The sequence below is a fragment of the Peromyscus californicus genome, unplaced genomic scaffold (assembly GCF_007827085.1).
Source record: "Peromyscus californicus insignis strain IS unplaced genomic scaffold, ASM782708v3 Scaffold_6__1_contigs__length_162567912, whole genome shotgun sequence".
Classification (NCBI taxonomy): Eukaryota; Metazoa; Chordata; class Mammalia; order Rodentia; family Cricetidae; genus Peromyscus; species Peromyscus californicus.
In genome coordinates, this window is record NW_026294584.1 from 99709448 (window position 1) to 99727033 (window position 17586).

The 17586-nt window shown below is 39.2% G+C and overlaps 1 protein-coding gene across 4 annotated transcripts in view; it reads left to right on the forward strand.

The window, feature by feature from the left end:
* Exoc6b (exocyst complex component 6B) overlaps positions 1 to 17586 on the forward strand; it is a 519570-nt gene that overhangs the window by 313256 nt on the left and 188728 nt on the right. Inside the window, exon 19 of one of the 4 annotated variants that reach the window (XM_052721829.1) lies at positions 474 to 524. The exons of the other annotated variants lie outside the window; for them this stretch is intronic. Within the exon in view, the coding sequence (XP_052577789.1) occupies positions 474 to 494 (21 nt within the window). The 3' untranslated portion in view covers positions 495 to 524. The remainder of the gene's footprint in view (positions 1 to 473; positions 525 to 17586) is intronic. 4 annotated transcript variants of the gene reach the window in all.

The following is a 17586-nucleotide window of genomic DNA, read 5'->3' on the forward strand; positions in this document are numbered from 1 at the left end:
TATTACTTATGTCATGGTTTTTCATGAAGTTTCCACCTTTTTCTCAATTCTGAGATGCTCTTCCGTAAACATCGTGTAGTCTCGCTCATTGTGTGCTGAGCTGACTGTACATTTCAGGTTACTGTTCCATTTCACCATGTACTATCCAGAACCAAGGTAGGATAGAATTGAAAAGTCATAATTCCTCAGGACTGTGTCTATAAATGGCATGTATCTGTCTTGCCTAAATTAAATAAATAGATAGATAGATAGATAGATAGATAGATAGATAGATAGATGAAATTTTCTTACTAATTTGCATATTCTAGTTTTTACATATTAAGCTTCAGTGTGACATTTTCATACAGGGATGCTTCAGTATACCTTGAGTGATGTCTTTCTTATCACCACACTACTTGGATTGATCAGTCATTAGGTTTAGTAGAATCACATAAATCTCATTTCTGAAACTTCCCCTCTTTGGTTTTTCACAGACAGCTAATGAGATGGCCTAGCATTTGTGTTCACTTTCCCCAGAATACCAGGTAATTTCTCTGTGGAATTCTTGTACATTACTAGAGAAAGAGGGATGGGGCAAAAACTTTTTCTGAGAACAAACCACTTTATTTGTCCTATGTGTAGTGTGAATATTTTCTTTTCAGACTTGAAATTCCTAGTCAGGAATGACTCTGTTGAGAGAATAAATGGTACAAAATTTGTATGTGAAGAGAACTGCAAAGAAACAGGAAGAGAATGCCTTCTCTTAAATCTTGAGATTCCCCATTTGTCTTAACTGTTAAGGGTCTATCACAACAGTGACATGGTGGGAAAGGTCAGTGTCCGTGTCCGTGTCCGTGTCCGTGTGTGTGTGTGTGTGTGTGTGTGTGTGTGTGTGCGCTCGCTCGCGCCTGTGTGTACACATGCACATGAGTATATGTGATAGTGTGTAGTTGGGTAATGGAGGGTGTACTAATTATATTATACAATAATGAATTTTTGGAATGGAGTTATTACTGGATTTTTTTTCTTGATGACCAAGGTGGCTTTGCCTGTTTTTGTGAGGTATCCTGAATGACCATCATAGTGTTGTCTAGTTAGTCTGTTAACTGTTACCATGTCCCTTGAGATGACAGATGAAGCAGGTACACAAGCATTTTCCTCAGGCTCCAGTTATTAATTTACTGCTGAATGTATATTTATGCATTTTGCATGCTTAGTGTCAGAGCACATTTTTCTTTTCTTTTTTCTTTATTTTTTAAATTTTAACTTAATTATGTTTCTTTCCTTTCCTACCTAAACTCCCTTGTTGTAGAATATTATTTTAAGATGTGTTACATTTGTTTGTGTTGTGAAACATTTGTTTAATGATGCAAATATATGTTGCATTTCTTTATTTTGCATTTGTTTAACTCTGTGAAGCTGTGATTCTTTGCCTGTCTAAAACACCTGATGGTCTAATAAAGAACTGAATGGCCAATAGTGAGGCAGGAGAAAGGATAGGTGGAGCTGGCAGGCAGAGAGAATAAATGGAAGGAGAAATCTGGGAGCAAAAGAAATAACAGCAAGAGAGAAGGAAAGGAGGATACAAGGGACTAGCCACCCAGCCACACAGCCAGCCATGGAGTAAGAGTGAAAGTAAGATATACAGAAGTAAGAGAAAGGTAAAAGCCCAGAGGCAAAAGGTAGATGGGATAATTTAAGAAAAGTTGGCAAGAAACAAGCCAAGCTAAGGCCCATTATTTATAATTAAGAATAAACCTCCATGTGTGATTTATTTGGGAACTGGGTGGTGGACCCCCCAAAAGACCAATGACTAAACGGTAAAAGTGGGGAAAAAAGCAACACTACTTTGACACACCAATGTGGGCCGAATTTCCATGTAGGTCCTGAGAAAATTGAAGAAAAGAAAAAGAAAAAGGACACTAAGAAGTGCTAATGTTCAGCCTATAGCACTAAATAGAAAGGGCAAGCTAAGTAAAAACTGCTTGTGGCAATGCAGGTACCTGTTTCCTGCAGCTAGGAAGATTGAATGCACCTTGGACCTGGCTATGAGTTTTAGGCTTGACTTGCATGACCCCAGAAGCAGAACAAAGTCATGCAGAGGTCTGTGATACTTAGTAGTTTTAAAGTTTGCTCACATAGTCAAAAAAGACTAGAGCTAATGAAGTAAAAAAGGTCCAGATGGGCCAGGTGGTGGTGGTGCACACCTTTAATCCAGCACTTGGGAGGCAGAGCTAGGTGGATCTCTGTGAGTTCGAGGCCAGCTTGGTCTACAGATCGAGGTCCAGGACAGGCACCAAAACTACATAGTGAAACTGTGTGTGGGGGGGGGGGGGAGGGAAGGGGAGGTCTAGACAGAAAAAAACATCTAAACAAGTTACAGTGTGTTTAACAATGTGTGTAGACTTAAGAAGAAAAAGAGCAAGAGAACAAGGAGAGGAGGACACAAGGGGCCAGCCACCAAATCACTCAGCCAGACACAGAGTAAGAGTGAAAGTAAGATATACAGAAGTAAGAAATGAAAAAAGCACAGAGACAAAAGATAGATGGGATATTTTAAAGTTAAGAAAAGCTGACAAGGAACAAGCCAAACTAAGACCAGGCATTTATTATTAAGAATAAGCCTCTGTGTATAATTTATTTGGAAGCTGGGTGGTGGGTTCCCAAAAGAGTAAGCGTAAAAAACACCCAATAACATCCCCCCCCATAAACTCCTCTCCACTCTCCTTCAAATTCATGGACTCCTTTTTTCATTAGTTGTTATTGCATGCATATATACATGTATGTATTTCTATATACATATATTGTGGTGGTTTAAATAAAAATGGCTCCCATAGATTCATGTATTTGAATGCTTAGTTACCATGGGTGATGCTGTGTGAAAGGATTAGAAGGATTAGGAAGTGTGGCCTTGTTGGAGGAAGTGTGTCACTGGAGGTGGACTTCGAGGTTTCAAAAACCCATGCCAAGCCTAGAGTCTCTCTCTTGGCTTACAGATAAGGATGTAGTTCTCAGGTACTGCTCCAGCATCATGCCTGCCAGCAACTCTGCTCCCTTGATGATAATGGACTACCCTTTGAAACTATAAGCAAGTCTTCAATTAAATGTGTTTTCTTTAAGAGTTGCAGTATTCATGGTGTCTCTTCAAAGCAACAGAACAGTAGCTTACACAGAAGTTGGTACTAGGGAGCAGAATATGGCTGTAACAGGTCTGGCCATGCTTCTTACTGGTAGAATGTAGACTTTGAGACTTTGGATTAGGAAAGCAGTTGGACCCTTTAAGTGGGGCTTAATGGGCCATATTAGTGGGAGCATGAAAGATAGTGGTTCTGAGAGCAGTGCAAATTAAGATAGCTGGCTGTGGCTTTAGAGGTTTCATAGAGAAAGAATATTAGTAAGTGGCCTAGAGACCATACTTCTGATATTTTGGCAAAGAATGTGGCTGTGTTTTGCTCTTGTCCAAAAAACTGCCTGAGACTAAATTGAAGTATTTGGATTAATGGGTTTGGCAGAGGAGATTTCAAGACAGTGTATTGACTGTGCGGTATGGTTATTAGTAATCACTCTTATGCAGATCTCTAATGAAAAGGAGCAGGCTGGACAAAGAGAAATATAAAAATGTATAGTTTGAAGAGAAAAAGAACAACAGGAAGTATAATGAAGCTAAGTCCAGTGCTCAAAGAGATAAAAAGTTTAAAGGAAAGCCTGATGCTCAATGGAATAAAGTGCATGGTAACCTCAGGGAAAGACCCCATTCCTGGTACCAAAATCTGTATTAGGGTTCGATAGAGGAACATAACTTATAGATTACACACACACACACACACACACACACACACACACACACACACTCCATAAGTTGTATATAACATGTGAGATATATATGCAAATATATATATTTGGTTATAGGCTGTCATCCCAGTAGTTCAACAATGGCTATCTACCAATGGGTGGTCCAAGAATCCACAAAGGTGAATGTCTCAGTTGGCTTCAGTATGCACTTGAAATCTCAAAGAAGTAGACTCTAATGCCAACCAATAAAGGAATGGACTTGCTAATGAGAGTGAGAGCAAGCAGGCAGCGGGAGCAAGGTTCCTTCTTCCATGTCCTTTATATAGACTGCCACCAGAAAATGTGGTCCAGATTAAAGGTGGATCTTCCCTCCTCAAAAGTTCTGGATTAAAGGTAGATCTTTCCACCTCGAAGCTGTGGATTCTAAGTAGGTCTTCTCACTTCAAATGATGTAATTAAGAAAAAAAATCCCTCACAGGTTTGCTCAGTCATTTGGATTTTAATTCATTCCAGATAGAGTCAAGTTGACATCCAAGTATAGCCATCACATATATATTCCTAAATATACCCTGTTGAGTCCATATCCTGTAACTCGTATGTATGTTTTTATGGCTGATCACTTGGCTCTGGACAACAGAGCATATTTTTAAGAGTTTACCTTTGAAGCTTGGTGATGGTAGTGCACAATTTTAATCCCAGCACTGAGGAGGCATAGGAAAGTAGATCTCTGTGAGTTTGAGGCCAACCTGGTCTACAGAATGAGTTCCAGCCGGGGCTACACAGAGAAACCCTGTCTTGAAAAACCAAAAGAAAAAAAAAAGAGAGAGAGAGAAAAAGAAAAAAAATATCTTAGTTATTCTGATAGCTACCTCTTACAAGTGCTAGAGAAAGATTGGGGTGGGGTGGGGTATTGTCTCAAGTAGCAGAGCTGGGGGTAAAGGACCCTGGTTTTGCTTTCTGTCTACTGTCAATGTGTGTGAGTATGACTCAGGGCCAAATCTGCCCTAACTGTTGTTGTAGTGGTTCATGGGGCATGCTCTCAGTTTGTGTCCAAATGTGGTGTTGCCTTTCCCTGGCCTTTGCCTGCCTAGAAACAGTCTCAATAGAAAGTTATTTTCTATTCTTCCCATTGGAAGAAACTCTTCTAAAACTCACATTTTCCTTTTCATTCTGTTTAACTTTATGAACTACTGATCCTTCTAGACTTACCAAGTAATTGTCCACTGAGGAATTATCACTGCCTCTTGTTGAGAATCATCTTTGTAACTATTAAGACTTTCCCAAGAGGGAGACAGGGAGTTGGCTCAGCAGGGAAAGCACTTGCTATGCCAGTGTAGAGTTCCAATCTCTAGAACTCACTTAACCTCTGTTGCCAATGTCCCAGTTACAGAGACAAGGAATCTTGGAGGCAAGCTGGCTAATTAGAGTAACCAAGATGGTAAACTCTGGGATCAGTGAGAGACATTGCTCCAATATAATAAGGTAGATAATAATGGAAAGACACTTTGCATCAACTTTTGGCTTCCACATGCACACTCACACATGTGCATGTGCACATGTGCCCACACACATTCAAACATACATACCACCCATATATATATATATATATATAAAAAGAACAAATTTCCCCAGTGGTACCCTATCCTCTCTTTTTGTTTAACAAAGATGTACCTCTCAAACCAAAGTAGTGCTGCTTATCTAGCACATCCAGAACTTTGGTACCCTGAGCCCTTGTCCCATGTTTTTATCATCTGGTTTTACTGCTACTTCCCTTTAGTATATTTATTCCATTCACATCTGTTAGATCTCATTTCAAAGACTACACTCTGGAGCCTTTTCTAGTTCTAATCATTACCCAGATGGGGCATCTTTCTTTGTAGGCACTTCTTATCTAGAAGAGCCCATTTCTACCTTGGGTAGATATGTTAGCTCTGTGTCTGAGTCAGGAAGAGAAAGGGTGGTAACTAGAAAGTGGATGTTGTTCTCCAGCTGTTTTCCTGCTCTCAGTCATCCCAGTGACTGAAGACAGAAGCCTCCTCACTAGAGAAGTGTGGATAATATGTGCGAGTGATGGCAATGTGAATTCAGGAGGGAATGTGCTTTGCAAGGGACATGGTCAGGATTTAACTAGAATGATCTGATGGTAAGTGTTCCTCTATACCATCTTACTGATTATTGCTGCCTGGGGATAAGACCTGGTGTTGTTCATCAGTGTCTATGGATAGCAGTGCTTTGCGTTAATGGCACACAAGATTTTGTGAATTTTATTTGCTTTAAATTATAAATTTAAGTTTATAATTTATAAATTTATTTATAAATATTTATAAATTTATAATTAAATATTTATAAATTTATAATTAATATATTTATTTAAATTTAAATCTCAGTCCGTGGGGGAGGCTTTGCCCTCTTTAATGATAAGGGCTTTTGAATCATACTCTTTTCTTATAATTCCTTTAAAAGAATCTGTCTAATCCTGTCTTTGGTGATGAGATAAGGCAGAAAATCAACATAATATGAAGTTTTAAGGAGTAAAATCCTGTAGCTGTACTTTCTGATAGATAAGCAGCTTCCTTGAGCAGGTCCAGGGAGTATAGCATGGGTGAGATAAGCTCATTCACTTTAGTGTCACTGCTGATGATTGGAGCACTGGGGTGCTCTTCATGGTGCTGAGGTGCCAGGGCTCTGGGTGTTATTTGAGAACAGAACAGTGGGGGTCAACGTTACTGATAAAAGTAAAGAAGTAATTAAAAACCTTAACTGTGCACATAGGTCTGTAAACTATAATACTGTTCATCTAAATAGCACATATTTGTGAATCTTCTTTTATGAATTTTACATTATATCCTTGGAAATATTTCTGATATGATGTCAAAAAAGCAGAACATGATTTTATAAATGGATTACAAGTGAGATCCCTCAAAGTGTATTGTAGTTGGAAAATCTACATGAAGTATAAAAGAGGTAGACAGTTGTATTGGTTGCATAATTTCTTATTTTTCTTCAAAACTGTAAACATTGTGTGTGTGTGTGTGTGTGTGTGTGTGTGTGTGTGTGTGTGTGTGTATAAAATTTATTCTTTGTTGTTTGTTTTGAGACCAGATCTCACTATGTCATCCTCTCGGGCTTCAACTTCTGTTGGAATGCACCACCCACACCTGGATTATATTTTTTTATTCTTGGAATTCAAATATTTACATACTCACATTTTTAAAAGTTACAGATTTTTATAGTCCTACTCATTTCATATTTTCTTTTACTCATACATTATTTGAGTGAGAAGGGAAAAATATCTACATTTTCAATTCTTCCAGGTTTTAACCTCTGTCATTTATCCCATTACTGTCTACAAAGTAGACACAACAGGCTTAGATAGAGACAAATAAAACAGTGTTTAAGATGCTGTAAACAATGTATGTGGAAATGGGGTTCAAATAGAATTTTTCTGGTTCATGTGGATGTGAAGGCCATTCTCTTTTTGTTTTGTAGACAAATTGCCTTTCACTAAAATGTAAAGGCCTGAAAGATGTTTGGAGCCTGTTTGGTGATGCGGGATTGAGGTTTCCTAATAGAGTCCTAGAGGAGGGACTTAGAAACCTGATCTGTGGTATAGTAACTGACCTTTGAGGTGTGTGGTGATATGGGTGAGGCCTTGGAAGAGTTTTCCTCATTGTCACTCTCCAGTATAACTTGCAGCTGTCCTAGATCGGTCTCTCACAACCCCTTCAGAAAGCAGTGACTTTGGCGTGTATCTGTTTACTGTGTGCAGGAATACTATGTATGTGTGGTGTGGGGCTGCTCCTTCTCCTTAGAATCACTTCTTATCTCCTTTTCTAACTTTTCCTGATCTTAAAATATAATTCAAGGCCCACTAAGTCTTTCCCAACCCCTCCCTTTTTTCTTTATAATCCATATATACTTCAGGGGGTGATTTTTAATGTTTTCTTCAGTGCTGGAAACAATATATTATCTTTTTCCCCCTAGTAATTACCAGAGTTGTAAATTCTTTGAGAAAATTTAGAATTTTTAATGTATCCAACATAGAGAAGCTTCCCAACAAATGTCACAAGATCAGATGTATCTTACCAGGAATACAGTTGGCTACCATCATTTGACATTTTCTATTTTGGTTACACCATTTCTTTGCCAATTTATTTTGCCTTGTAATTCCATTTCAATGAGAGGAGATTGGGAGAACACTGAAAGGTACTACAGGTTCTCATGGAAGAAAATCTTGCTGCTGGGAATATTGCTGAAGGCCATTCTAAACCTATGTTTTTGCCTGGTTGACAAGAGGTAAATGGGAGTGACCAGGTTAGCTCTAGGATGACAGCACACTTACACGTGCTGCAGTGAGAGGTGCTTAAAGTTATGTGAACAGATTTGGCACATGCCACTGTTCAGCAGTTCTCTTGGGGTTTACAGTTGGTTTTAATGTAGTTTAGTAAGTGTTTTAACTTATCCAAACATGTAAGATAAACCATTAGAAATCAGCACAGGGTGTGCTTTGCCCTGTGATCTCCTTTCTTGAATTAGCAGGTGAGGGCTCTTTGCACTTCAGCCCTTGTCTGTGCATGAGGTCCAAGCTCTTTTTAGGAAAAAACTATCAAGAAAAAGAGGTGAGAGAGGGATTTTTTTGCCCTGACGTGCATCCCTGAAGCTATCATGTCATATTTTAAGAAGGGTTTGTATGAGGACATCTACTTGCTCTTTTTATAAAATGTGGGATAATCTGATTGCCTTTATAGAATTCTTGTAAATGAATGATTTATTGTCTTTAACTATTTTAAAATGGTGAGAGAAAAAAAAAGGAAGTTTTATATCGTGTTTGCCTGCATGTGTTTTGTTGTATAGAATTTTTTGTTTGTTTATTTTTGGTTTTTGTTTTTGTTTTTTTTTTTGTTTTTTTTTTTGTTTTTTTTTTGGTTTTTCGAGACAGGGTTTCTCTGTGTAGCTTTGCGCCTTTCCTGGATCTCGTGCTGTAGACCAGGCTGGCCTCGAACTCACAGAGATCCACCTGCCTCTGCCTCCCGAGTGCTGGGATTAAAGGCGGTGGTGGCGCACGCCTGTTTTTTGTTTTTTGAGACAGGATTTCTCTGTGCAATTTTGGTGCCTATCCTGGATCTCGCCCTGTAGACCAAGCTGGCCTTGAACCTCACAGAGATCCACCTGGTTCTGCCTCCCGAGTGCTGGGATTAAAGGTGTATGCCACCACTGCCCGGTGAGAAATATTTTTTTTTTAAGTTTCCTTTAACTGTTGTATATCTCAATAACTCCTCTGGAATACAGTTTTAGGATTCAGAGTGGACGGGACCTTCAAATGGAAAGCAGTCCTTCATCAGACAAGTAGGCCCTAATTCGACCTCTCAGGAAATTTACTGTAAGCCCTTTGAAAGGGTGTCTCCTTCCATGCTTCTTTCCTAGATGTGTGCATAGATTCCCATTGGAATTGTGCATCATCCAAGGGATTCTTTTTTCCAAGACAATATTGTTGGTGTTATGTTGACCAACAGTATAAATTTTTCTTGTTACATACCTCTTATGACCCTTGTAGTTAGTTTTAGTTGAGTCTCTCTTGTGGGCTGCAAAAATATATTATAGAGATTCAGCTGGATATTAAAGCTATAACTAGAAATTTCAAGGTATTTTTCTAGAGGCAAGCCATTTATTATGGAATACTTGGTGTTATCCAGTTTTTAATGCTTCAGCTGTCTTCTGCTATGAAATTCTTAATTCCCCCCCCCAAATGTGGGGTTTTTTTGTTTGTTTTTGCTTTAACAAAAGATATTTTTTATTGTGTGTGTATATGTGTGTGTTTGGTTGGTTGGGGGTATGTACATGTTAGTGCAGGTGCTCACAGAGGTCAGAGGCTTTGGATCTTTTGGAACTGGAATTCCAGGTAGTTGTAAGCCATCTGTCATGGGTGTTTAGAACCAAACAATGTAAGACGAATTGCTAAACGGTCTTATTAATAAAAAATATCCAGAGCCAGGTATTAGGGTGAATGCTGAAAGATCAGAGAGACAGAACAAGTCACAGCCAACCACACCTTGCCATCTCCTCAGCTGATCTTGTTTCCTTAGACTGAAAGCCTTGAGTCTTTGACCAAATGGATCTCAGCTGAACTGTTGCTAAAAAGTCTCTGGTTCCTGGTCCTCATGCCTTATATACCTTTCTGCTTCCTGCCATCACTTCCTGGGATTAAAGGCATATGTCTTTCCCAAGCAAAACACGAGATCTCAAGTCCTAGGATAAAAGGCATGGGTCCTTCCCAAGCAAATACATGAGATCTCAAGTGTTGGGATTAAAGATGTGTGCCACCACACCTTGCTCTGTTTCTAGTGTGGCCTTGAACTCAGAGAGATCCAGGTGGATCTCTGCCTCTGGACTGCTAAGATTAGGGGTGTGTGCCACCATTCTCTTGCCTCTATGTCTAATCTAGTGGCTGTTCTGTTCTCTGACCCCAGATAAGTTTTATTAGGGTTCACAATATATTGGGGGGGGGCACAATACATCACCACAAAACTTAGATTCTCTTCAAGAGCAATAAGCATTCTAGACCCCTGAGCTACCCCCATCCCAGTATACTTTTAAATATATTTTTAAAACAGACCATCTTTTATAAAATAATTAGGAAATAACTTATGTCTTTTGAAAAAAATTAGAAATATGACTGGAAATGAATAAATTTTAAGTGTATCTTCTGGTGAGTTTTCACAGATAGCACCCAAGGTCAAGGGCCAGAGCATCACTAGTTTCCCAGAAGACCCTTTCACATGCTCTCTTAACCATCTCCTCCAGGTTTGCATATGTCCTGTTGAGAAAAAACATTCCCAGTTGGAAATCCTTTCTTTCCTGTCTGTTTATAATTTAAGACATCAAATACAGAACAGTTGGTAGCACTGGAATTCCTATAAGTAGTAGCCATGGGAGCTGCCCTTTGAGGTGACTGAGAGTGTGTAGAGATGAATGAGTTTTTTTGCTAATATTATCTATATTCTGATATACTTATTTTAAAAATTATACCATTTTGTGGTGGTTTGAATGACAATGGCCTTCATAGGCGCATATTTGTATACTTGTTCTGCAGTTAGTGTAAAGGTTTGGGAAGGATTAGGGGATGTGGCCTTGTTGGAGGAGGTATGTCCCTGCGGGAAACGTTTAAAGTTTCCAAAGACACTAGCCATTCCTAGTGTTCTCTTTGTCCCCTGCTTCCCAGTCCACATGGGAACTCTTAGCTCTTCTGACTGCCATGATTTTGCTCTGTCATCGTGAACTCTAACCCACTGAAACTGTAAGCCAAATTACTTGCTTTCTTTATTTTATTTTGTTTTGTTTTATTTTATGTGTATTGGTGTTTTGTCTGCATATATGTCTGTGTGAAGGTGTCAGATTACCTGGAACTGGAGTTACAGACAGTTGTGAGCTGCCATGTGGGTGCTGGGAATTGAATCCAGGTTTTCTCTTAACCTCTGAGCTGTCTCTCCATCCCACTTTCTTTCTTTTATAAGTTGCTTTTGTCATGGTGTTTTGTCACAGCAATAGAAAAGTAACTGAGACACACTTCATGCTTCTATATTAAATCATTACATATCCCTGACACTTTATTCATTTCTCATAAAAGCAAGACTTACTTGCTTTTCAGTAAAACTGGTTTAATAATCTTAAAGTAATTTCAACTAAAAACTGTTTTGGGGCCAGAGAGATGACTAAGTAGACAAAGGCACTTACCTTGCAATCCAGGAAATGTTAATTTGACCTCTATAACCCATGTAAAGGTCAAAGGAGAGACCTTTCTCCACAAAGTTGTCTCTGACCCCATGTGCACTCTTCCACACACATATATATATATAATAAAAATATTTTATTCATCTCATATCTATGTCCTTCATCTACTCTTAACCTTTTGCATAAGGACAAGGATAATCCATGCAAAACGATTTATGCCCATTTGATAGAAAATACCCAGATTCTTTCTAACCGTCTAATGGAAATATCAGGATATGTGATGTCCATCGTAAGTTTTAGAATATTTATTAGAAATTACCAGTCTCATAAAGAACCAAACAAATGGTCAAGATAACTTGCTTGCCTAGGCCTCAAAGCAATTATATTAATACATTACAATAAAACACTCTCAGTTCACCATAAAATTTAAATATTACTACCACAAATTGCTAAGTTCTATTATTGGATATCCTTTGGTTTGGTTTCATTTTTTTTGAAAGTATCTGAAATTTATATAAAAATTGAAATTTGAGTACTCTAGAAACAATGTTTGACTAAGCTGATGAATATCTTAGGAATTTCAAGACATATCTTGAAATTCCTGAAATATCTTTGGAAAGTATGTGAAGAGCCCAGAACATCTGTAACCTTCAGTCCTAATGAGACTCAAGAGTAGCTGTAGTTCCAGCTTATTCAGCATGGACTGTTTATATATATTGGCAATCTTGGAACCAGATTAAAGTTGGATTTCAAAGTAGTGATGTGTATACTCCCACTTTTAAGACCCTTTAGGATTTTCAAAGTAAGTGGAAAAAATGCAGAAAGATGTAGAAATTACATTTAACCTGAAAATAGCTTTAGGAACCTGAGTGGTAAAAAACAAATTGTGACTAGTTTTCATATTTCAGGTACTGAGGGACAATGAGATAGATCTCATGGAGGCTTATGTGATCCCGTCTTTAGCATCCAACCTAAGTATAGCACCTGACCCCTAGCCAAAAAAAATCATAATCCACTGTGATTTGGGAGTTATTCATAATTGTAGTTGCATAAAGCTGAACTTGATTTCAGAATGGTGCATACTATTGTAATAAATACACGTACAACCGATACCTAAGATACATGACATGGACTTCGTGGCTTAGCCACAAGCAGGTGGTTCCTGTGATAAATATCTCCATGATATTGCCGTCTGGGTTAACTAGAATTCAGGTCATTGGGTATATGGTTTCAGGCAGGAAATCGCTTATTACCAGTGTTATTTATTTGGCTACTGTCCATTTCATTTGATTAGGTATTACAGAACAGAAATGAGCCTAGAAAAAGAATTTGCTGCACTGAACCAGGTTATAAAAGACATTTCCCATTGGAATATCTTAGGAATTTCAAGACATGAAGGGTTAAAACATGCAGCTGTCAGTTTCAACTGGATAAATACATAATTGAAAATTTATTTGAATGTACAAAAGCCCATTGTATATCAGCCATCTATCAAAGATGACATTAGTGCTAAAGCCAACAGACTTTAGTTAAAATTTTAGAATCAGTTGCAGTTCATACTCAGTAAATCCTTTCATCTGTTTGAAATGTTTCAGGAAGGGGTGTAGGGTGTGGAATGTGGGGGTAAACTGAGAGTAAAGCTCCCTCACACCCAGGAACTTGCAGCTAAATTTAAAGTAAATCGTGTCTCAAAGGAGTTCATGGATAAAGTTATTGAAATATGGCTGCAATCAAATAAAAAGGGAAAGCCCATGTACTACCAATGACTACAGAGTATAGTTAATGTGGCTGTAGCTGGGGAGCATTTATTTCTTTTCAGCCTCCTGAGAACAGTAAGCAGCCTGAGAAAGGGCTCAGCCTTCTGAAGGGACATAAATAAGAGGGGCATGGGGAGAAAAGTTACGGAGTAGAGAGAGAAAGAGAAAGGAAGGTGGTCACATATTCCGTAATCCCTTGTTGGTAGGTCCAAAGATGATCAAATATAGCAAGTATCTTCCTGTCTTAGTTAGGTTTTTATTGCTGTGAAAACCATGACTATGGCAACTCTTATGAAGAAAACATTTAATTGGTGTGGCTAGGTTATAGTTTCAGAGAGTCAGTCCATTATCATCATAGCAGAGAGCATAGCTGCGTATAGGCAGATGTGGTGCTGGAGCTGAGAGTCCTGCATCTTGACTCAAAGGCAACAGGAAGTTGACGGACAATCACACTGAGGGAAGCTTGAGCAAAGAGACCACAAAGCCCTCCCCCACTTTGACACACTTCCTTCAACAAGGCTGCACCTCCCAGTTCCACTCCCTTTGGGGACCATTTCTTTCAAACCACCACAGGGGCCATTTTCTTTCAAACCATCACACTTCCTAAGGTATAGAACCAACAGTCTCAGAAACAATGAACTATGAATGTTTTGGGAAGCAATTAAAGAATATCCCTGCATTGCAGCTTCTGGACAACAGAATTTCAGAATTCTAAGACACAAGTCACTGCTGTATTGTTTTCATTCCTTTCAAATTTGAGATTTATTCCAGTTATTTTATTCCAGCTCTGTTATAGTATATTGGGTAAGTAGTAGGCAGTTCATGTACCTCTGGAATAAAAGAGGCTACATCTTTATTTTAAATGAGTTGTACTTGGGGCTGGAGAGGTAGTAAAGTGGTAAAGAACACTTGTTTCTGCAAAGGACTCAGGTTCAGTTCCCAGCACCCACATGGCAGTTTACAGCCACCTGTAACTCCAGTTCTAATGGATCTGACACACTCTTCTAGCCTCCATTGCACCAGGCACACATGTGGTGCACATACATACATGCAGGCCAAACACTCATACACAGTAAAAACAAAAAAACCCACTGAAATCAAATTAAATAAAACCTTTATTTTATAAATCTACTTCCATAAAATTTGCATAGAAATTTAAGGTTATCTGTCTTAGGGAGTAGGATGAGTACATCTTTCCTGCTAAAAACAAAGCAGCTCCCCACCTCCAGCTACCAGTTATGTTATTGAAAGACTAGTGTGAAGGAAAGACCAACAAGTTATGACCAACTTGCCAACAGTCTAGGCCTTTATTTGGGGGAAAATCTACAGAGGAGGTCTACATTAATACCAGAGTATGTCCACTTACAAGCAGGATAATTATAAGGCAAAAGGAGGCAGGAAAGAGGATTGAAAAGTTTACTTTATGGCCTACAGTAGCCCATTGCTAGAGGTAACCAGGGAGTAGTCAGTTAAAGGTGACCAGGGCATGCTGACTTACCAGATTAATCCCAGCAGCAAGAGGCAAAAGCAGGAAGATCTCTATGAGTTCAAGGCCAGCCTGGTCTCCATAGTGAATTCAGGCCAGGCAAGGCCACACAGAGAGCCCCTGTCTGAAAAAGGGAAAGAAGAAGTTAGATGATGGATAAATGTCTCTCCTGGTCAGCCTTTACTGTGCTCTATGATGCAGGGCAGGCAAGAGTCTAGACAAACAAGATACTTTAGTTTTGTAAACCAAACTACTGTGGTTATGGGATCTGTCTTCATAGTTCAAAATGGCAGAGCTTTGCAAAATGACATGGCCTTGGCTAATATTCCTGACTTTTTTTTTTTTTTTGGATCTCTGCATCCAGATCCCTCAGTAGTTGGATGAGGTTTCTAGCACAACAATTAGGGTGTTTGGCCATCCCATCACCAGAGTAGGTCAGTTCGGGCTGTCTCTCGACCATTGCCGGCAGTCTGTTGTGTGGGTATCTTTGTGGATTTCTGTGGGCCTCTCTAGCACTTTGCTTCTTCCTGTTCTCATGTGGTCTTCATTTACCATGGTCTCCTATTCCTTGTTCTCCCTCTCTGTTGTTGATCCAGCTGGGATCTCCCGCTCCCCCAAGCTCTCTTTCCCTCGACCCTCGCCTTTCATTACCCCCACTCATGTCCAGGCTGTTCATGTAGATCTCATTCCATTTCTCTGTCATTGGGCGATCCCTGTGTCTTTCTTGGGGTCCTGTTTTCCGGGTAGCCTCCCTGGTGATGTGAGTAGCAGACAATTCATCCTTGTTTCATGTCTAGTATCCTGCTATGAGTGAGTACATACCATGTTTGTCTTTCTGAGTCTGGGTTACCTCACTCAGGATGATTTTTTCTAGATCCATCCATTTGTCTGCAAACCTCATGATGCCATTGTTTTTTTCTGCTGAGTAGTATTCCATTGTGTATATGTACCACATTTTGTTTATCCATTCTTCAGTTGAAGGGCATCTGGGTTGTTTCCATGTTCTGGCTATTACAAACAATGCTGATATGAACATAGCTGAACAAGTGCTCTTATGGTGTGGTTGAGCATTTCTTGGGTATATGCCCAAGAGTGGTATAGCTGGATCTTGGGGGAGATTGATTCCCAATTTTCTAAGAAAGCGCCATATTGATTTCCAAAGTGGTTGTACAAGCTTGCATTCCCACCAGCAGTGGAGGAGAGTTCCCCTAGCTCCACATCCTCTCCAGCATAAGGTGTCTTCAGTGTTTTTGATCTTAGCCATTCTGACAGGCGTAAGGTGGTATCTCAGAGTTGTTTTGATTTGCATTTCCCTGATGATTAGGGATGGTGAGCAATTCCTTAAATGTCTTTCGGCCATTTGAGTTTCCTCTGTTGAGAATTCTCTGTTTAGTTCTATAGCCCATTTCTTAATTGGACTGTTGGGCATTTTGATGTCTAATTTCTTGAGTTCCTTATATATTCTGGATATCAGTCCTCTGTCAGATGTGGGGTTGGTGAAGATCTTTTCCCATTCTGTAGGCTGTCGCTTTGCCTTGTTGACCGTATCCTTTGCTCTACAAAAGCTTCTCAGTTTCAAAAGGTCCCATTGATTGATTGTTTCTCTCAGAGTCTGTGCTACTGGTGTTCTATTTAGGAAGTAGTCTCCAATGCCAATGCGTTCAAGACTACTTCCTACTTTCTCTTCTAGCAGGTTCAGAGTAGCTGGATTTATGTTGAGGTCCTTGATCCACTTGGACTTAAGTTTTGTGCACGGTGATAGATATGGATCTATTTGCAGCCTTCTACATGTTGATATCCAGTTTTGCCAGCACCATTTGTTGAAGATGCTTTCTTTTTTCCATTGTGCACTTTTGGCTTCTTTGTCAAAAATTATATGTTCATAGGTGTGCGGATTAATGTCAGGGTCTTCAATTCGATTCCATTGGTCCACATGTCGGTTTCTATGCCAGTACCAAGCTGTTTTTATTACTGTAGCTCTATAGTAGAGCTTGAAGTCAGGGATCGTGATGCCTCCAGAAGTTGTGTTATTGTACAGGATTCCTTTGGCTATCCTGGGTTTTTTGTTTTTCCATATGAATTTGAGTATTATTCTTTCCAGGTCTGTGAAGAATTGTGTTGGTATTTTGATGGGGATTGCATTGAATCTGTAGATTGCTTTTGGTAAGATTGCCATTTTTACTATGTTAGTCCTGCCTATCCATGAGCATGGGAGATCTTTCCATTTTCTGACATCTTCTTCAATTTCTTTTTTCAGGGACTTAAAGTTCTTGTCATATAGGTCCTTCACTTGCTTGGTTAGTGTTACCCCAAGGTATTTTATGTCATTTGTGGCTATAGTAAAGGGTGATGTATCTCTGATTTCCTTCTCCACTTCTTTGTCCATTGTATATAGGAGGGCTACTGATTTTTTTGAGTTGATCTTGTATCCTGCTATGTTGCTGAAGGTGTTTATAAGCTGTATCAGTTCCTTGGTGGAATCTTTGGGGTCACTCAAGTATACTATCATGTCATCTGCAAATAGGGAAAGCTTGACTTCTTCCTTTCCAATTTGTATCCCCTTAATCTCCTTATGTTGTCTTATTGCTCTGGCTAGAACTTCAAGTACTATATTGAATAAGTATGGGGAGAGTGGACAGCCTTGCCTCGTTCCTGATTTTAGTGGAATTGCTTTGAGTTTCTCTCCATTTAATTTGATGTTGGCTGTTGGCTTGCTGTAAATTGCCTTTATTATGTTTAGGTATGTTCCCTGTATTCCTGATCGCTCTAATACCTTTATCATGAAGGGGTGTTGGATTTTGTCAAATGCCTTTTCTGCATCCAGTGAGATGATCATATGGTTTT